This window comes from Salmo trutta, unplaced genomic scaffold (assembly GCF_901001165.1).
Source record: "Salmo trutta unplaced genomic scaffold, fSalTru1.1, whole genome shotgun sequence".
Taxonomy (NCBI): Eukaryota; Metazoa; Chordata; class Actinopteri; order Salmoniformes; family Salmonidae; genus Salmo; species Salmo trutta.
The window spans coordinates 87,781-110,347 of record NW_021822718.1 but is presented as its reverse complement, the minus strand read 5'-3'; the positions used below and the strand labels follow the sequence as shown (position 1 = coordinate 110,347).

Here is a 22,567-nt window from a genome sequence, read left to right as displayed (position 1 = left end):
CGACCAAGCACCCTGCGCACCAGGGACACATACTCGGCGCGTGTAGCGGAGTAAATCAGAATGTCATCGATATACACCACTACACCCTAACCGTGCAGGTCCCTGAAAATCTCATCTACAAAGGATTGGAAGACTGATGGAGCATTCTTTAACCCGTACGGCATGACGAGGTACCCATAATGCCCTGAGGTGGTACTAAACGCTGTCTTCCACTCGTCTCCATCTCGGATACGCACCAGATTGTACGCACTCCTGAGATCCAGTTTAGTGAAGAAGAAGCGCCCCCCCCCCCCCGTGCATTAACTCAATCGCCGTGGCGATCAGAGGTAGCGGGGTAACTGTACCCCACCGTGATTTGATTGAGACCTCGATAATCAATGCACGGGCGCAGACCTCCATCCTTCTTTCTTCACAAAAAAAAAAGAAACTCGAGGAGACGGGTGAAGTGGAGGACCGAATGTACCCCTGACGCAGGGATTCGGAGACATATGTCTCCATAGCCGCACCTATGGAGCAGAAGGATTTGAGTTCCTGTAAGTTGTTATGATTACACCATGAGTCATTAATCAGGAAGCATACACCCCTGCCCTTCCTCTTCCCAGAGAGGTGTTTATCTCTGTCGACGTGATGCACGGAGAAGCCCGGTGGCTGAACCGATTCCGACAACATCTCCCGAGACAGACATTTTTCCGTGAAACAGAGAATGTTACAATCTCTGATGTCTCTCTGGAAGGCAACCCTGGCTCGAATATTATACTACTATACCTGATAGTATAACAGTACATACTGATATTATACTACTATACCTGATAGTATAACAGTAGATACTGATATTATACTACTGTACCTGATAGTATTACAGTAGATACTGATATTATACTACTGTACCTGATATTATACTACTGTACCTGATAGTATAACAGTAGATACTGATATTATACTACTGTACCTGATAGTATTACAGTAGATACTGATATTATACTACTGTACCTGATAGTATTACAGTAGATACTGATATTATACTACTGTACCTGATATTATACTACTGTACCTGATAGTATAACAGTAGATACTGATATTATACTACTGTACCTGATAGTATTACAGTAGATACTGATATTATACTACTGTACCTGATAGTATTACAGTAGATACTGATATTATACTACTGTACCTGATAGTATTACAGTAGATACTGATATTATACTACTGTACCTGATAGTAAAACAGTGTTTGTTTTGGATCACCCAGGTGGGTGGGTTCACTTCCTTCCCATTGGTCCGGAAGTGAACTCTTCACTCACCCCCGTTGATGCAAAACAATCTCCTCCTATGAAAAATTGTCTCTGCGATTTGGTGATCTCTGATAGGCCAGAGAGGAATGTCCTCTGGACGTCTCTTGACTGGCAGACATTCAGATAAATCTGTTTTTAGTCAGAAACGAGGAACAGAAACCTGCTATCAGGAAGTACATATCTCAACAGTAAGGACAGAAATAATCCCGACTGAACCTGTATGTGACAAATATCTCCAATACACTGGTTCTGGTTCTGTAGAGTAGTCTGGTCCAGTTCTATATTAACCATCTCCTCTGTCTATCTCTGGTTCTGTAGAGTAGTCTGGTCCAGTTATATATTAACCATCTCCTCTGTCTATCTCTGGTTCTGGTTCTGTAGAGTAGTCTGGTCCAGTTCTATATTAACCATCTCCTCTGTCTATCTCTGGTTCTGGTTCTGTAGAGTAGTCTGGTCCAGTTCTATATTAACCATCTCCTCTGTCTATCTCTGGTTCTGTAGAGTAGTCTGGTCCAGTTCTATATTAACCATCTCCTCTGTCTGTCTCAAAAGGTTTATTTTTCAGTGCAACATTAATATAATGATCGGTACAGAAATGATCCACAGACTCAGAATGAGGTTAGAACAGTATAAAACATTACAACATTACAAATACATTCAAATGTCAGTGCAAATTAAAGTGCAGACTAAGATACCAGAACCCTATAGAACATTAGTGTCCAGGAACACAGAACATTGGTGTCCTGGAACACAGAACAGAACATTAGTGTCCAGGAACACAGAACAGAACATTAGTGTCCTGGAACACAGAACAGTGGTGTCCAGGAACACAGAACAGTGGTGTCCAGGAACACAGAACAGTGGTGTCCTGGAACACAGAACAGAACAGAGGTGTCCTGGAACACAGAACATTGGTGTCCAGGAACACAGAACAGTGGTGCCCAGGAACACAGAACAGAACAGTGGTGTCCTGGAACACAGAACATTGGTGTCCAGGAACACAGAACAGAACATTAGTGTCCAGGAACACAGAACATTGGTGTCCTGGAACACAGAACAGTGGTGTCCTGGAACACAGAACATTGGTGTCCAGGAACACAGAACAGAACAGTGGTGTCCTGGAACACAGAACAGAACAGTGGTGTCCACGAACACAGAACAGAACAGTGGTGTCCAGGAACACAGAACAGTGGTGTCCAGGAACACAGAACATTGGTGTCCAGGAACACAGAACAGAACAGTGGTGTCCTGGAACACAGAACAGAACAGTGGTGTCCTGGAACACATAACAGTGGTGTCCAGGAACACAGAACAGTGGTGTTCAGGAACACAGAACAGTAGTGTCCAGCAACACAGAACAGAAGAGAGGTGTCCAGGAACACAGAACAGTGGTGTCCAGGAACACAGAACAGAACAGTGGTGTCCTGGAACACAGAACAGAACAGTGGTGTCCTGGAACACAGAACAGAAGAGAGGTGTCCAGGAACACAGAACAGTGGTGTCCTGGAACACAGAACAGAACAGTGGTGTCCAGGAACACAGAACAGAACAGTGGTGTCCTGGAACACAGAACAGAACAGTGGTGTCCTGGAACACAGAACAGTGGTGTCCTGGAACACAGAACAGAACAGTGGTGTCCTGGAACACAGAACAGAACAGTGGTGTCCTGGAACACAGAACAGTGGTGTCCAGGAACACAGAACAGAACAGTGGTGTCCAGGAATATAGAACAGAAGTGTCCAGGAACACAGAACAGAGGTGTTCAGCAACACAGAACAGTGGTGTCCAGCAACACAGAACAGTGGTGTCCAGGAACACAGAACAGAACAGAGGTGTCCAGCAACACAGAACAGTGGTGTCCAGCAACACAGAACAGTGGTGTCCAGGAACACAGAACAGTGGTGTCCAGCAACACAGAACAGTGGTGTCCAGCAACACAGAACAGTGGTGTCCAGCAACACAGAACAGTGGTGTCCAGCAACACAGAACAGTGGTGTCCAGGAACACAGAACAGTGGTGTCCAGCAACACAGAACAGTGGTGTCCAGGAACACAGAACAGTGGTGTCCAGGAACACAGAACAGTGGTGTCCAGGAACACAGAACAGTGGTGTCCAGGAACACAGAACAGAGGTGTCCAGGAACACAGAACAGACGTTTCCAGGAACACAGAACAGTGGTGTCCAGGAACACAGAACAGTGGTGTCCAGGAACACAGAACAGTGGTGTCCAGGAACACAGAACAGTGGTGTCCAGGAACACAGAACAGAGGTGTCCAGGAACACAGAACAGTGGTGTCCAGGAACACAGAACAGAACAGTGGTGTCCAGGAACACAGAACAGAGGTGTCCAGGAACACAGAACAGAGGTGTCCAGGAACACAGAACAGAGGTGTCCAGGAACACAGAACAGAACAGCATAGAATTAGAATACTAGAATGGCCATGAACCTTCTTATGATGGGATTAAGGTCAGCCATTTTGGTCAGAGAGTTGGTCACCCATGGAGTTACCAGTGCTGTGATAAGATATTATGTAAAATAACCAATGTGAAGAATGTATCTGCGCTCTATGTGTGTTAGCTAGCTAGCCAGACGGTTTTAGAGGAATGGTTTCATTAATTTAGTCAAATTAATTGCCAATATGTCAACAATGTAGTCATTCCCTCAGCCACATCCTGTCTGATATCAGTTGATGATGGGACTTAGACAAGTTGTGAAGGCAACAATTACTGACGTTGTATCATATAATAGCACTCGCAGCTTTAACAGGAAAACTAAAATGTTGACATTTATGGTCTGTTTACATACATTTTAGAAGTTATTTATACAGAAAATGTGTATAAACCCTGTATAAACTGTATTTATAATTATATGATGTTATTTTAGGTTGACTATAATTCTATTACAAAATGTCTGAAATCACATGACATTTTCCTGCATGGTAAAATCAGGACGATGCCTCTACTGTCATTCATTCCAATTAGACTGTTTTTTTGGATTTTCTCCCTGACCAAGATGGCTGCCATTTTCACCTCATTCTAGAAACTTGAGGGTTTATGACATAGCGCCCCTTCTAGTCATTTAATAGGATCTCTATGCAGAACAGTACATATAACCATTAGTAACCCTGAGAACAGCTTCAAGGGACAGGTTTTATATGGCTTCACTCCAGTCCTGCATGGTTGAACCTCACGGACCATGATCTAGGAGTGGGTCTGTTCTGCCGATCCTTGCTGGTAGACAGTTCTAGAGCAGTTGTATATCAGAATCCTGTTAGAATAATGTTCTAGGCGTGACTGTATCCTCTGGGGTTCTGTTAGAGCAATGTTCTAGGCGTGACTGTATCCTCTGGGGTTCTGTTAGAAAAATGTTCTAGGTGTGACTGTATCCTCTGGGGTTCTGTTAGAGCAATTTTCTAGAGCAGCTGTATCCGTGGGTCCTGTTGTTGCAGTCTCTCTAACACACCATAGGGAATACACACATTCCACATCCTGGAGAAGGAGAGAGGAGAGAGGAGAGAGAGAGAGAGAGAGAGAGAGAGAGAGAGAGAGAGAGAGAGAGAGAGGAGAGAGAGAGAGAGAGAGAGAGAGGAGAGAGGAGAGAGGAGACAGAGAGAGAAAGAGAGAGAGAGAGAGAGAGAGACAGAGAGAGATAAAGACAGACAGGGAGAAAGAGAGACAGAGAGAGAGAGAGAGAGAGAGAGAGACAGAGACAGGGAGGGAGACAGAGAGACAGAGAGAGAGACAGAGAGAGCGAGACAGAGAGAGAGAGAGAGGGAGAGAGAAGGGGAGGAGAAAGTGAAAGTATTAGCACAGAGCAGATCAGTTTCAAGGTTAATATTATGCTTCCTTAGAAAACCAACTTCTTCCTTAGAAATCTAAATACTGTATTTTGAGCAGGACGTGGATGGAACGTAATATTTCCAAGCAAATGGAGTTGAGTCAGTTGACAGTGATTGATGAGCAGCGGTTTAGTTTACGGCTCCACTGAATCAACAGACATCAGGAGACGAGTCCTTCCAGTGGAGACCAGTCAGACCCACAGAGTGGTGGAACTAACTGATCTGTCTTTAAATTCAATCTGTGTCTGTCTCTGTGTGTGTGTCTCTGTCTCTCTGTGTGTGTGTCTCTGTCTCTGTCTCTGTGTCTCTGTCTCTCTGTCCATATATATTACAGGAGACTCCTTCCAGTGGAGACCAGTCAGACCCACAGAGAGGTGGAACTAACTGATCTGTCTTTAAATTCAATTTGTATCTTATGACCATAGGAGTATGTATGGACTTCCTCCAATATGTTATCATGATGGACTTCCTCCTATATGTTATCGTGATGGACTTCCTCCTATATGTTATCGTGACGGACTTCCTCCTATATGTTATCGTGAGGGACTTCCTCCTATATGTTATTGTGATGGACTTCCTCCTATATGTTATCGTGATGGACTCCCTCCTATATGTTATCGTGATGGACTTCCTCCTATATGTTATCGTGACGGACTTCCTCCTATATGTTATCGTGACGGAATTCCTCCTATATGTTATCGTGACGGACTTCCTCCTATATGTTATCGTGACGGACTTCCTCCTATATGTTATCGTGACGGACTTCCTTCTATATGTTATCGTGATGGACTTCCTTCTATATGTTATCGTGACGGACTTCCTCCAATATGTTATCCTTCTATATGTTATCGTGACGGACTTCCTCCTATATGTTATCGTGATGGACTTCCTCCTATATGTTATCGTGATGGACTTCCTCCTATATGTTATCGTGATGGACTTCCTCCTATATGTTATCGTGATGGACTTCCTCCTATATGTTATCCTCCTATATGTTATCGTGACAGACTTCCTCCTATATGTTATCGTGATGGACATCCTCCTATATGTTATAGTGATGGACTTCCTCCTATATGTTATCGTGACGGACTTCCTCCTATATGTTATCGTGACGGACTTCTTCCTATATGTTATCGTGACGGACTTCCTCCTATATGTTATCGTGACGGACTTCCTCCTATATGTTATCGTGACGGACTTCCTCCTATATGTTATCCTCCTATATGTTATCATGATGGACTTCCTCCTATATGTTATCGTGATGGACTTCCTCCTATATGTTATCGTGATGGACTTCCTCCTATATGTTATCGTGACGGACTTCCTCCTATATGTTATCCTCCTGTATGTTATCGTGATGGACTTCCTCCTATATGTTATCGTGACGGACTTCCTCCTATATGTTATCGTGATGGACTTCCTCCTATATGTTATCGTGATGGACTTCCTCCTATATGTTATCGTGATGGACTTCCTCCTATATGTTATCGTGATGGACTTCCTCCTATATGTTATCGTGACGGACTTCCTCCTATATGTTATCTTGACGGAATTCCTCCTATATGTTATCGTGACGGACTTCCTCCTATATGTTATCGTGACGGACTTCCTCCTATATGTTATCGTGATGGACTTCTTCCTATATGTTATCGTGACGGACTTCCTCCTATATGTTATCGTGACGGACTTCCTCCTATATGTTATCGTGACGGACTTCTTGCTATATGTTATCGTGACGGACTTCCTCCTATATGTTATCGTGACGGACTTCCTCCTATATGTTATCGTGACGGACTTCCTCCTATATGTTATCGTGACGGACTTCCTCCTATATGTTATCGTGATGGACTTCCTCCTATATGTTATCGTGACGGACTTCCTCCTATATGTTATCGTGATGGACTTCCTCCTATATGTTATCGTGATGGACTTCCTCCTATATGTTATCGTGATGGACTTCCTCCTATATGTTATCCTCAAATATATTATCGTGACAGACTTCCTCCTATATGTTATCGTGATGGACTTCCTCCTATATGTTATAGTGATGGACTTCCTCCTATATGTTATCGTGACGGACTTCCTCCTATATGTTATCGTGACGGACTTCCTCCTACATGTTATCGTGACGGACTTCTTCCTATATGTTATCGTGACGGACATCCTCCTATATGTTATCGTGACGGACTTCCTCCTATATGTTATCATGACGGACTTCCTCCTATATGTTATCCTCCTATATGTTATCGTGATGGACTTCCTCCTATATGTTATCGTGACGGACTTCCTCCTATATGTTATCGTGACGGACTTCCTCCTATATGTTATCCTCCTGTATGTTATCGTGATGGACTTCCTCCTATATGTTATCGTGACGGACTTCCTCCTATATGTTATCGTGATGGACTTCCTCCTATATGTTATAGTGATGGACTTCCTCCTATATGTTATCGTGATGGACTTCCTCCTATATGTTATCGTGATGGACTTCCTCCTATATGTTATCGTGACGGACTTCCTCCTATATGTTATCGTGACGGAATTCCTCCTATATGTTATCGTGACGGACTTCCTCCTATATGTTATCGTGACGGACTTCCTCCTATATGTTATCGTGATGGACTTCTTCCTATATGTTATCGTGACGGACTTCCTCCTATATGTTATCGTGATGGACTTCCTCCTATATGTTATCGTGATGGACTTCTTCCTATATGTTATCGTGACGGACTTCCTCCTATATGTTATCGTGACGGACTTCCTCCTATATGTTATCGTGACGGACTTCCTCCTATATGTTATCGTGACGGACTTCCTCCTATATGTTATCGTGACGGACTTCCTCCTATATGTTATCGTGATGGACTTCCTCCTATATGTTATCCTCCTGTATGTTATCGTGATGGACTTCCTCCTATATGTTATCGTGACGGACTTCCTCCTATATGTTATCGTGACGGAATTCCTCCTATATGTTATCGTGACGGACTTCCTCCAATATGTTATCCTTCTATATGTTATCGTGACGGACTTCCTCCTATATGTTATCGTGATGGACTTCCTCCTATATGTTATCGTGATGGACTTCCTCCTATATGTTATCGTGATGGACTTCCTCCTATATGTTATCGTGATGGACTTCCTCCTATATGTCATCGTGATGGACTTCCTCCTATATGTTATCCTCCTATATGTTATCGTGACAGACTTCCTCCTATATGTTATCGTGATGGACTTCCTCCTATATGTTATAGTGATGGACTTCCTCCTATATGTTATCGTGACGGACTTCCTCCTATATGTTATCGTGACGGACTTCCTCCTACATGTTATCGTGATGAACTTCCTCCTATATGTTATCGTGATGGACTTCCTTCTATATGTTATCGTGATGGACTTCCTCCTATATGTTATCGTGATGGACTTCCTCCTATATGTTATCGTGATGGACTTCCTCCTATATGTTATCCTCCTATATGTTATCGTGATGGACATCCTCCTATATGTTATCCTCCTATATGTTATCGTGATGGACTTCCTCCTATATGTTATCGTGATGGACTTCCTCCTATATGTTATCGTGATGGACTTCCTCCTATATGTTATCGTGATGGACTTCCTCCTATATGTTATCCTCCTATATGTTATCGTGATGGACTTCCTCCTATATGTTATCCTCCTATATGTTATCGTGATGGACTTCCTCCTATATGTTATCCTCCTATATGTTATCGTGATGGACTTCCTTCTATATGTTATCGTGACGGACTTCCTCCTATATGTTATCGTGATGGACTTCCTCCTATATGTTATCGTGATGGACTTCCTCCTATATGTTATCGTGATGGACTTCCTTCTATATGTTATCGTGATGGACTTCCTCCTATATGTTATCCTCCTATATGTTATCGTGATGGACTTCCTCCTATATGTTATCCCCCTATACGTTATCGTGACGGACTTCCTCCAATATGTTATCGTGACGGACTTCCTCCTATATGTTATCCTCCTATATGTTATCGTGATGGACTTCCTCCTATATGTTATCCTCCTATATGTTATCGTGACAGACTTCCTCCTATATGTTATCCTCCTATATGTTATCGTGACAGACTTCCTCCTATATGTTATCGTGATGGACTTCCTCCTATATGTTATCGTGATGGACTTCCTCCTATACGTTATCGTGACGGACTTCCTCCTATATGTTATCGTGACGGACTTCCTCCTATATGTTATCCTCCTATATGTTATCGTGATGGACTTCCTCCTATATGTTATCCTCCTATATGTTATCGTGACAGACTTCCTCCTATATGTTATCCTCCTATATGTTATCGTGACGGACTTCCTCCTATATGTTATCGTGACGGACTTCCTCCTATATGTTATCGTGATGGACTTCCTCCTATATGTTATTGTGATGGACTTCCTCCTATATGTTATCGTGATGGACTTCCTCCTATATGTTATCGTGACGGACTTCCTCCTATATGTTATCGTGACGGAATTCCTCCTATATGTTATCGTGACGGACTTCCTCCTATATGTTATCGTGACGGACTTCCTCATATATGTTATCGTGATGGACTTCTTCCTATATGTTATCGTGACGGACTTCCTCCTATATGTTATCGTGATGGACTTCCTCCTATATGTTATCGTGATGGACTTCTTCCTATATGTTATCGTGACGGACTTCCTCCTATATGTTATCGTGACAGACTTCCTCCTATATGTTATCGTGACGGACTTCCTCCTATATGTTATCGTGACGGACTTCCTCCTATATGTTATCGTGACGGACTTCCTCCTATATGTTATCGTGATGGACTTCCTCCTATATGTTATCCTCCTATATGTTATCGTGATGGACTTCCTCCTATATGTTATCCTCCTATATGTTATCGTGACAGACTTCCTCCTATATGTTATCCTCCTATATGTTATCGTGACGGACTTCCTCCTATATGTTATCGTGACGGACTTCCTCCTATATGTTATCGTGATGGACTTCCTCCTATATGTTATTGTGATGGACTTCCTCCTATATGTTATCGTGATGGACTTCCTCCTATATGTTATCCTCCTATATGTTATCGTGATGGACTTCCTCCTATATGTTATCGTGATGGACTTCCTCCTATATGTTATCCTCAAATATATTATCGTGACAGACTTCCTCCTATATGTTATCGTGATGGACTTCCTCCTATATGTTATAGTGATGGACTTCCTCCTATATGTTATCGTGATGGACTTCCTCCTATATGTTATCGTGACGGACTTCCTCCTACATGTTATCGTGACGGACTTCTTCCTATATGTTATCGTGACGGAAATCCTCCTATATGTTATCGTGACGGACTTCCTCCTATATGTTATCGTGACGGACTTCCTCCTATATGTTATCCTCCTATATGTTATCATGATGGACTTCCTCCTATATGTTATCGTGATGGACTTCCTCCTATATGTTATCGTGACGGACTTCCTCCTATATGTTATCGTGACGGACTTCCTCCTATATGTTATCCTCCTGTATGTTATCGTGATGGACTTCCTCCTATATGTTATCGTGACGGACTTCCTCCTATATGTTATCGTGATGGACTTCCTCCTATATGTTATAGTGATGGACTTCCTCCTATATGTTATCGTGATGGACTTCCTCCTATATGTTATCGTGATGGACTTCCTCCTATATGTTATCGTGACGGACTTCCTCCTATATGTTATCGTGACGGAATTCCTCCTATATGTTATCGTGACGGACTTCCTCCTATATGTTATCGTGACGGACTTCCTCCTATATGTTATCGTGATGGACTTCTTCCTATATGTTATCGTGACGGACTTCCTCCTATATGTTATCGTGATGGACTTCCTCCTATATGTTATCGTGATGGACTTCTTCCTATATGTTATCGTGACGGACTTCCTCCTATATGTTATCGTGACGGACTTCCTCCTATATGTTATCGTGACGGACTTCCTCCTATATGTTATCGTGACGGACTTCCTCCTATATGTTATCGTGACGGACTTCCTCCTATATGTTATCGTGATGGACTTCCTCCTATATGTTATCCTCCTGTATGTTATCGTGATGGACTTCCTCCTATATGTTATCGTGACGGACTTCCTCCTATATGTTATCGTGACGGAATTCCTCCTATATGTTATCGTGACGGACTTCCTCCTATATGTTATCGTGACGGACTTCCTCCAATATGTTATCCTTCTATATGTTATCGTGACGGACTTCCTCCTATATGTTATCGTGATGGACTTCCTCCTATATGTTATCGTGATGGACTTCCTCCTATATGTTATCGTGATGGACTTCCTCCTATATGTTATCGTGATGGACTTCCTCCTATATGTTATCCTCCTATATGTTATCGTGACAGACTTCCTCCTATATGTTATCGTGATGGACTTCCTCCTATATGTTATAGTGATGGACTTCCTCCTATATGTTATCGTGACGGACTTCCTCCTATATGTTATCGTGACGGACTTCCTCCTACATGTTATCGTGATGGACTTCCTCCTATATGTTATCGTGATGGACTTCCTCCTATATGTTATCGTGATGAACTTCCTCCTATATGTTATCGTGATGGACTTCCTTCTATATGTTATCGTGATGGACTTCCTCCTATATGTTATCGTGATGGACTTCCTCCTATATGTTATCGTGATGGACTTCCTCCTATATGTTATCCTCCTATATGTTATCGTGATGGACATCCTCCTATATGTTATCCTCCTATATGTTATCGTGATGGACTTCCTCCTATATGTTATCGTGATGGACTTCCTCCTATATGTTATCGTGATGGACTTCCTCCTATATGTTATCCTCCTATATGTTATCGTGATGGACTTCCTCCTATATGTTATCCTCCTATATGTTATCGTGATGGACTTCCTCCTATATGTTATCCTCCTATATGTTATCGTGATGGACTTCCTTCTATATGTTATCGTGATGGACTTCCTCCTATATGTTATCGTGATGGACTTCCTCCTATATGTTATCGTGATGGACTTCCTCCTATATGTTATCGTGATGGACTTCCTTCTATATGTTATCGTGATGGACTTCCTCCTATATGTTATCCTCCTATATGTTATCGTGATGGACTTCCTCCTATATGTTATCCCCCTATACGTTATCGTGACGGACTTCCTCCAATATGTTATCGTGACGGACTTCCTCCTATATGTTATCCTCCTATATGTTATCGTGATGGACTTCCTCCTATATGTTATCCTCCTATATGTTATCGTGACAGACTTCCTCCTATATGTTATCCTCCTATATGTTATCGTGACAGACTTCCTCCTATATGTTATCGTGATGGACTTCCTCCTATATGTTATCGTGATGGACTTCCTCCTATACGTTATCGTGACGGACTTCCTCCTATATGTTATCGTGACGGACTTCCTCCTATATGTTATCTTCCTATATGTTATCGTGATGGACTTCCTCCTATATGTTATCCTCCTATATGTTATCGTGACAGACTTCCTCCTATATGTTATCCTCCTATATGTTATCGTGACGGACTTCCTCCTATATGTTATCGTGACGGACTTCCTCCTATATGTTATCGTGATGGACTTCCTCCTATATGTTATTGTGATGGACTTCCTCCTATATGTTATCGTGATGGACTTCCTCCTATATGTTATCGTGACGGACTTCCTCCTATATGTTATCGTGACGGAATTCCTCCTATATGTTATCGTGATGAACTTCCTCCTATATGTTATCGTGATGGACTTCCTTCTATATGTTATCGTGATGGACTTCCTCCTATATGTTATCGTGATGGACTTCCTCCTATATGTTATCGTGATGGACTTCCTCCTATATGTTATCCTCCTATATGTTATCGTGATGGACATCCTCCTATATGTTATCCTCCTATATGTTATCGTGATGGACTTCCTCCTATATGTTATCGTGATGGACTTCCTCCTATATGTTATCGTGATGGACTTCCTCCTATATGTTATCGTGATGGACTTCCTCCTATATGTTATCCTCCTATATGTTATCGTGATGGACTTCCTCCTATATGTTATCCTCCTATATGTTATCGTGATGGACTTCCTCCTATATGTTATCCTCCTATATGTTATCGTGATGGACTTCCTTCTATATGTTATCGTGATGGACTTCCTCCTATATGTTATCGTGATGGACTTCCTCCTATATGTTATCGTGATGGACTTCCTCCTATATGTTATCGTGATGGACTTCCTTCTATATGTTATCGTGATGGACTTCCTCCTATATGTTATCCTCCTATATGTTATCGTGATGGACTTCCTCCTATATGTTATCCCCCTATACGTTATCGTGACGGACTTCCTCCAATATGTTATCGTGACGGACTTCCTCCTATATGTTATCCTCCTATATGTTATCGTGATGGACTTCCTCCTATATGTTATCCTCCTATATGTTATCGTGACAGACTTCCTCCTATATGTTATCCTCCTATATGTTATCGTGACAGACTTCCTCCTATATGTTATCGTGATGGACTTCCTCCTATATGTTATCGTGATGGACTTCCTCCTATACGTTATCGTGACGGACTTCCTCCTATATGTTATCGTGACGGACTTCCTCCTATATATTATCCTCCTATATGTTATCGTGATGGACTTCCTCCTATATGTTATCCTCCTATATGTTATCGTGACAGACTTCCTCCTATATGTTATCCTCCTATATATTATCGTGACGGACTTCCTCCTATATGTTATCGTGACGGACTTCCTCCTATATGTTATCGTGATGGACTTCCTCCTATATGTTATTGTGATGGACTTCCTCCTATATGTTATCGTGATGGACTTCCTCCTATATGTTATCGTGACGGACTTCCTCCTATATGTTATCGTGACGGAATTCCTCCTATATGTTATCGTGACGGACTTCCTCCTATATGTTATCGTGACGGACTTCCTCCTATATGTTATCGTGATGGACTTCTTCCTATATGTTATCGTGACGGACTTCCTCCTATATGTTATCGTGATGGACTTCCTCCTATATGTTATCGTGATGGACTTCTTCCTATATGTTATCGTGACGGACTTCCTCCTATATGTTATCGTGACAGACTTCCTCCTATATGTTATCGTGACGGACTTCCTCCTATATGTTATCGTGACGGACTTCCTCCTATATGTTATCGTGACGGACTTCCTCCTATATGTTATCGTGATGGACTTCCTCCTATATGTTATCCTCCTATATGTTATCGTGATGGACTTCCTCCTATATGTTATCGTGATGGACTTCCTCCTATATGTTATCCTCCTATATGTTATCGTGACGGACTTCCTTCTATATGTTATCGTGATGGACTTCCTTCTATATGTTATCGTGACGGACTTCCTCCAATATGTTATCCTTCTATATGTTATCGTGACGGACTTCCTCCTATATGTTATCGTGATGGACTTCCTCCTATATGTTATCGTGATGGACTTCCTCCTATATGTTATCGTGATGGACTTCCTCCTATATGTTATCGTGATGGACTTCCTCCTATATGTTATCCTCCTATATGTTATCGTGACAGACTTCCTCCTATATGTTATCGTGATGGACTTCCTCCTATATGTTATAGTGATGGACTTCCTCCTATATGTTATCGTGACGGACTTCCTCCTATATGTTATCGTGACGGACTTCCTCCTACATGTTATCGTGATGGACTTCTTCCTATATGTTATCGTGACGGACTTCCTCCTATATGTTATCGTGACGGACTTCCTCCTATATGTTATCGTGACGGATTTCCTCCTATATGTTATCCTCCTATATGTTATCATGATGGACTTCCTCCTATATGTTATCGTGATGGAATTCCTCCTATATGTTATCGTGACGGACTTCCTCCTATATGTTATCGTGATGGACTTCCTCCTATATGTTATTGTGATGGACTTCCTCCTATATGTTATCGTGATGGACTTCCTCCTATATGTTATCGTGATGGACTTCCTCCTATATGTTATCGTGACGGACTTCCTCCTATATGTTATCGTGACGGAATTCCTCCTATATGTTATCGTGACGGACTTCCTCCTATATGTTATCGTGACGGACTTCCTCCTATATGTTATCGTGATGGACTTCTTCCTATATGTTATCGTGACGGACTTCCTCCTATATGTTATCGTGACGGACTTCCTCCTATATGTTATCTTGACGGACTTCTTCCTATATGTTATCGTGACGGACGTCCTCCTATATGTTATCGTGACGGACTTCCTCCTATATGTTATCGTGATGGACTTCCTCCTATATGTTATCGTGATGGACTTCCTCCTATATGTTATCCTCAAATATATTATCGTGACAGACTTCCTCCTATATGTTATCGTGATGGACTTCCTCCTATATGTTATAGTGATGGACTTCCTCCTATATGTTATCGTGACGGACTTCCTCCTATATGTTATCGTGACGGACTTCCTCCTACATGTTATCGTGATGGACTTCTTCCTATATGTTATCGTGACGGACATCCTCCCATATGTTATCGTGACGGACTTCCTCCTATATGTTATCGTGACGGACTTCCTCCTATATGTTATCCTCCTATATGTTATCATGATGGACTTCCTCCTATATGTTATCGTGATGGACTTCCTCCTATATGTTATCGTGACGGACTTCCTCCTATATGTTATCGTGATGGACTTCCTCCTATATGTTATCCTCCTGTATGTTATCGTGATGGACTTCCTCCTATATGTTATAGTGATGGACTTCCTCCTATATGTTATAGTGATGGACTTCCTCCTATATGTTATCGTGATGGACTTCCTCCTATATGTTATCGTGATGGACTTCCTCCTATATGTTATCGTGACGGACTTCCTCCTATATGTTATCGTGACAGAATTCCTCCTATATGTTATCGTGACGGACTTCCTCCTATATGTTATCGTGACGGACTTCCTCCTATATGTTATCGTGATGGACTTCTTCCTATATGTTATCGTGACGGACTTCCTCCTATATGTTATCGTGATGGACTTCCTCCTATATGTTATCGTGATGGACTTCTTCCTATATGTTATCGTGACGGACTTCCTCCTATATGTTATCGTGACGGACTTCCTCCTATATGTTATCGTGACGGACTTCCTCCTATATGTTATCGTGACGGACTTCCTCCTATGTGTTATCGTGACGGACTTCCTCCTATATGTTATCGTGATGGACTTCCTCCTATATGTTATCGTGATGGACTTCCTCCTATATGTTATCCTCCTATATGTTATCGTGACGGACTTCCTTCTATATGTTATCGTGATGGACTTCCTTCTATATGTTATCGTGACGGACTTCCTCCAATATGTTATCCTTCTATATGTTATCGTGACGGACTTCCTCCTATATGTTATCGTGATGGACTTCCTCCTATATGTTATCGTGATGGACTTCCTCCTATATGTTATCGTGATGGACTTCCTCCTATATGTTATCCTCCTATATGTTATCGTGACGGACTTCCTTCTATATGTTATCGTGATGGACTTCCTTCTATATGTTATCGTGACGGACTTCCTCCAATATGTTATCCTTCTATATGTTATCGTGACGGACTTCCTCCTATATGTTATCGTGATGGACTTCCTCCTATATGTTATCGTGATGGACTTCCTCCTATATGTTATCGTGATGGACTTCCTCCTATATGTTATCGTGATGGACTTCCTCCTATATGTTATCCTCCTATATGTTATCGTGACAGACTTCCTCCTATATGTTATCGTGATGGACTTCCTCCTATATGTTATAGTGATGGACTTCCTCCTATATGTTATCGTGACGGACTTCCTCCTATATGTTATCGTGACGGACTTCCTCCTACATGTTATCGTGATGGACTTCCTCCTATATGTTATCGTGATGGACTTCCTCCTATATGTTATCGTGATGAACTTCCTCCTATATGTTATCGTGATGGACTTCCTTCTATATGTTATCGTGATGGACTTCCTCCTATATGTTATCGTGATGGACTTCCTCCTATATGTTATCGTGATGGACTTCCTCCTATATGTTATCCTCCTATATGTTATCGTGATGGACATCCTCCTATAGGTTATCCTCCTATATGTTATCGTGATGGACTTCCTCCTATATGTTATCGTGATGGACTTCCTCCTATATGTTATTGTGATGGACTTCCTCCTATATGTTATCGTGATGGACTTCCTCCTATATGTTATCCTCCTATATGTTATCGTGATGGACTTCCTCCTATATGTTATCCTCCTATATGTTATCGTGATGGACTTCCTCCTATATGTTATCCTCCTATATGTTATCGTGATGGACTTCCTTCTCTATGTTATCGTGATGGACTTCCTCCTATATGTTATCGTGATGGACTTCCTCCTATGTTATCGTGATGGACTTCCTCCTATATGTTATCGTGATGGACTTCCTCCTATATGTTATCCTCCTATATGTTATCGTGATGGACTTCCTCCTATATGTTATCCCCCTATACGTTATCGTGACTTACTTCCTCCAATATGTTATCGTGACGGACTTCCTCCTATATGTTATCCTCCTATATGTTATCGTGATGGACTTCCTCCTATATGTTATCCTCCTATATGTTATCGTGACAGATTTCCTCCTATATGTTATCCTCCTATATGTTATCGTGACAGACTTCCTCCTATATGTTATCGTGATGGACTTCCTCCTATATGTTATCGTGATGGACTTCCTCCTATACGTTATCGTGACGGACTTCCTCCTATATGTTATCGTGACGGACTTCCTCCTATATGTTATCCTCCTATATGTTATCGTGATGGACTTCCTCCTATATGTTATCCTCCTATATGTTATCGTGACAGACTTCCTCCTATATGTTATCCTCCTATATGTTATCGTGATGGACTTCCTCCTATATGTTATCCTCCTATATGTTATCGTGATGGACTTCCTTCTATATGTTATCGTGATGGACTTCCTCCTATATGTTATCGTGATGGACTTCCTCCTATATGTTATCGTGATGGACTTCCTCCTATATGTTATCGTGATGGACTTCCTTCTATATGTTATCGTGATGGACTTCCTCCTATATGTTATCCTCCTATATGTTATCGTGATGGACTTCCTCCTATATGTTATCCCCCTATACGTTATCGTGACTTACTTCCTCCAATATGTCATCGTGACGGACTTCCTCCTATATGTTATCCTCCTATATGTTATCGTGATGGACTTCCTCCTATATGTTATCCTCCTATATGTTATCGTGACAGACTTCCTCCTATATGTTATCCTCCTATATGTTATCGTGACAGACTTCCTCCTATATGTTATCGTGATGGACTTCCTCCTATATGTTATCGTGATGGACTTCCTCCTATACGTTATCGTGACGGACTTCCTCCTATATGTTATCGTGACGGACTTCCTCCTATATGTTATCCTCCTATATGTTATCGTGATGGACTTCCTCCTATATGTTATCCTCCTATATGTTATCGTGACAGACTTCCTCCTATATGTTATCCTCCTATATGTTATCGTGACAGACTTCCTCCTATATGTTATCGTGATGGACTTCCTCCTATATGTTATCGTGATGGACTTCCTCCTACACGTTATCGTGACGGACTTCCTCCTATATGTTATCGTGACGGACTTCCTCCTATATGTTATCCTCCTATATGTTATCGTGATGGACTTCCTCCTATACGTTATCCTCCTATATGTTATCGTGACAGACTTCCTCCTATATGTTATCGTGACAGATTTCCTCCTATATGTTATCCTCCTATATGTTATCGTGACAGACTTCCTCCTATATGTTATCGTGACGGACTTCCTCCTATATGTTATCCTCCTATATGTTATCGTGACGGACTTCCTCCTATATGTTATCGTGACGGACTTCCTGCTATATGTTATCGTGACGGACTTCCTCCTATATGTTATCGTGACGGACTTCATCCTATATGTTATCGTGACGGACTTCCTCCTATATGTTATCGTGACGGACTTCCTGCTATATGTTATCGTGACGGACTTCCTGCTATATGTTATCGTGACGGACTTCCTCCTATATGTTATCGTGACGGACTTCCTCCTATAAGTTATCGTGACGGACTTCCTCCTATATGTTATCGTGACGGACTTCCTCCTATATGTTATCCTCCTATATGTTATCGTGACGGACTTCCTGCTATATGTTATCGTGACGGACTTCCTCCTATATGTTATCGTGACGGACTTCCTCCTATATGTTATCGTGACGGACTTCCTCCTATATGTTATCGTGACGGACTTCCTGCTATATGTTATCGTGACGGACTTCCTGCTATATGTTATCGTGACGGACTTCCTGCTATATGTTATCGTGACGTGATTGTTTCGATGAGTGTCCTACCCCAGACTCTTGATCCATGGACAATCCCTCAGACTGGAAGACAAACTCTGAGCTCCCAGGACTGTGAAACTGTTGTACTTGACACTGCAGACAAACAGGGGGGAACAATGAGTCAGACTGTAGCAGTTGGTATGGCAACACAGCTACTGTTCCCATAGCAACAGGGGGTACTACATACGCACTACAGCATCAATACTGCTGTATTACTGCAGTAATGTTTTATGATTCAGACTTACTGCTGTATTACTGCAGTAATGTTTTATGATTCAGACTTACTGCTGTATTACTGCAGTAATGTTTTCTGATTCAGACTTACTGCTGTATTACTACAGTACTGTTTTATGATTCAGACTTACTGCTGTACTGTTTTATGATTCAGACTTACTGCTGTATTACTGCAGTAATGTTTTATAATTCAGACTTACTGCTGTATTACTACAGTACTGTTTTATGATTCAGACTTACTGCTGTATTACTGCAGTAATGATTTATGATTCAGACTTACTGCGGTATTACTGCAGTAATGTTTTATGATTCAGACTTACTGCTGTATTACTGCAGTAATGTTTTATGATCCAGACTTACTGCTGTATTACTGCATGAATGTTTTATGATCCAGACTTACTGCTGTATTACTGCAGTAATGTTTTATGATTCAGACTTACTGCTGTATTACTGCAGTAATGTTTTATAATTCAGACTTACTGCTGTATTACTGCATGAATGTTTTATGATTCAGACTTACTGCTGTATTACTGCATGAATGTTTTATAATTCAGACTTACTGCTGTATTACTGCAGTAATGTTTTATGATTCAGACTTACTGCTGTATTACTACAGTAATGTTTTATGATTCAGACTTACTGCTGTATTACTGCAGTAATGTTTTATGATTCAGACTTACTGCTGTATTACTGCAGTAATGATTTATAATTCAGACTTACTGCTGTATTACTGCAGTAATGTTTTATGATTCAGACTTACTGCAGTAATGTTTTATGATTCAGACTTACTGCTGTATTACTGCAGTAATGTTTTCTGATTCAGACTTACTGCTGTATTACTACAGTACTGTTTTATGATTCAGACTTACTGCTGTATTACTGCAGTAATGTTTTATGATTCAGACTTACTGCTGTATTACTGCAGTAATGTTTTATAATTCAGACTTACTGCTGTATTACTGCAGTAATGTTTTATGATTCAGACTTACTGCTGTATTACTGCAGTAATGTTTTCTGATTCAGACTTACTGCTGTATTACTGCAGTAATGTTTTATTATTCAGACTTACTGCTGTATTACTGCAGTAATGTTTTATGATTCAGACTTACTGCTGTATTACTGCAGTAATGTTTTCTGATTCAGACTTACTGCTGTATTACTGCAGTAATGTTTTCTGATTCAGACTTACTGCTGTATTACTGCAGTAATGTTTTATGATTCAGACTTACTGCTGTATTACTACAGTAATGTTTTATGATTCAGACTTACTGCTGTATTACTGCAGTAATGTTTTCTGATTCAGACTTACTGCTGTATTACTGCAGTAATGTTTTATAATTCAGACTTACTGCTGTATTACTGCAGTAATGTTTTATAATTCAGACTTACTCCAGGTCACTGAGTGATGTCATCTGAGGTAAGACAGCAGCCAGACTCTCAGCACCCCCGTCAGATATCACATTACTGTACAGACTGGACAATAGACAGGATTAGACTATCAGATTACAGACTGGAGAATAGACAGGATTAGACCATCAGATTACAGACTGGAGAATAGACAGGATTAGACCATCAGATTACAGACTGGAGAATAGACAGGATTAGACTATCAGATTACAGACTGGATTAGACAGGATTAGACTATCAGATTACAGACTGGATTAGACGGGATTAGACCATCAGATTACAGACTGGAGAATAGACAGGATTAGACCATCAGATTACAGACTGGATTAGACAGGATTAGACCATCAGATTACAGACTGGACAATAGACAGGATTAGACTATCAGATTACAGACTGGATTAGACAGGATTAGACCATCAGATTACAGACTGGACAATAGACAGGATTAGACTATCAGATTACAGACTGGATTAGACAGGATTAGACCATCAGATTACAGACTGGACAATAGACAGGATTAGACCATCAGATTACAGACTGGATTAGACAGGATTAGACTATCAGATTACAGACTGGATTAGACAGGATTAGACTATCAGATTACAGACTGGATTAGACAGGATTAGACTATCAGATTACAGACTGGATTAGACAGGATTAGACTATCAGATTACAGACTGGATTAGACAGGATTAGACTATCAGATTACAGACTGGATTAGACAGGATTAGACTATCAGATTACAGACTGGAGAATAGACGGGATTAGACCATCAGATTACAGACTGGACAATAGACAGGGTGTGTGTGTGTGTGTGTGTGTGTGTGTGTGTGTACCTGAGACAGTGCAGTGAGGAGAGGGTAGACAGGGTGGGTGTGTGTGTGTGTGTACCTGAGACAGTGCAGTGAGGAGAGGGTAGACAGGGTGTGTGTGTGTGTGTACCTGAGACAGTGCAGTGAGGAGAGGGTAGACAGGGTGTGTGTGTGTGTGTACCTGAGACAGTGCAGTGAGGAGAGGGTAGACAGGGTGTATGTGTGTGTGTGTACCTGAGACAGTGCAGTGAGGAGAGGGTAGACAGGGCAGGAGCCAGACTCCCTATTCCCTGGTCTCCTATACAGTTCTGGGACAGACTGAGAGAAGAGAAGAGAGGAGGGGAGGAGAAAGGAGAGGAGGGGAGGGGAGGAGAAAGGAGGAGAAAGGAGAGGAGGGGAGGAGAAAGGAGAGGAGAGGAGGAGAAAGGAGGAGAGGAGGGGAGGAGAAAGGAGAGGAGAGGAGGAGAAAGGAGGGGAGGGGAGGAGAAAGGAGAGGAGAGGAGGGGAGGAGAAGAGAAG

At 41.6% G+C, this 22,567-nt stretch overlaps 1 protein-coding gene across 1 annotated transcript in view; it reads right to left on the bottom strand.

Moving 5' to 3' along the window:
* Positions 1–4,333: 4,333 nt before the first annotated feature.
* The window catches only part of LOC115183986 (MHC class II transactivator), a 63,812-nt gene continuing 45,578 nt past the window's right edge, over positions 4,334–22,567 (bottom strand). The window contains exons 19-22 of the mRNA XM_029744972.1: positions 22,283–22,366; positions 21,219–21,302; positions 19,605–19,688; positions 4,334–4,783 (exon numbers count right to left, since the gene is read on the bottom strand). Coding sequence (XP_029600832.1) covers positions 4,708–4,783; positions 19,605–19,688; positions 21,219–21,302; positions 22,283–22,366 — 328 coding nt within the window. The 3' untranslated portion in view covers positions 4,334–4,707. The remainder of the gene's footprint in view (positions 4,784–19,604; positions 19,689–21,218; positions 21,303–22,282; positions 22,367–22,567) is intronic.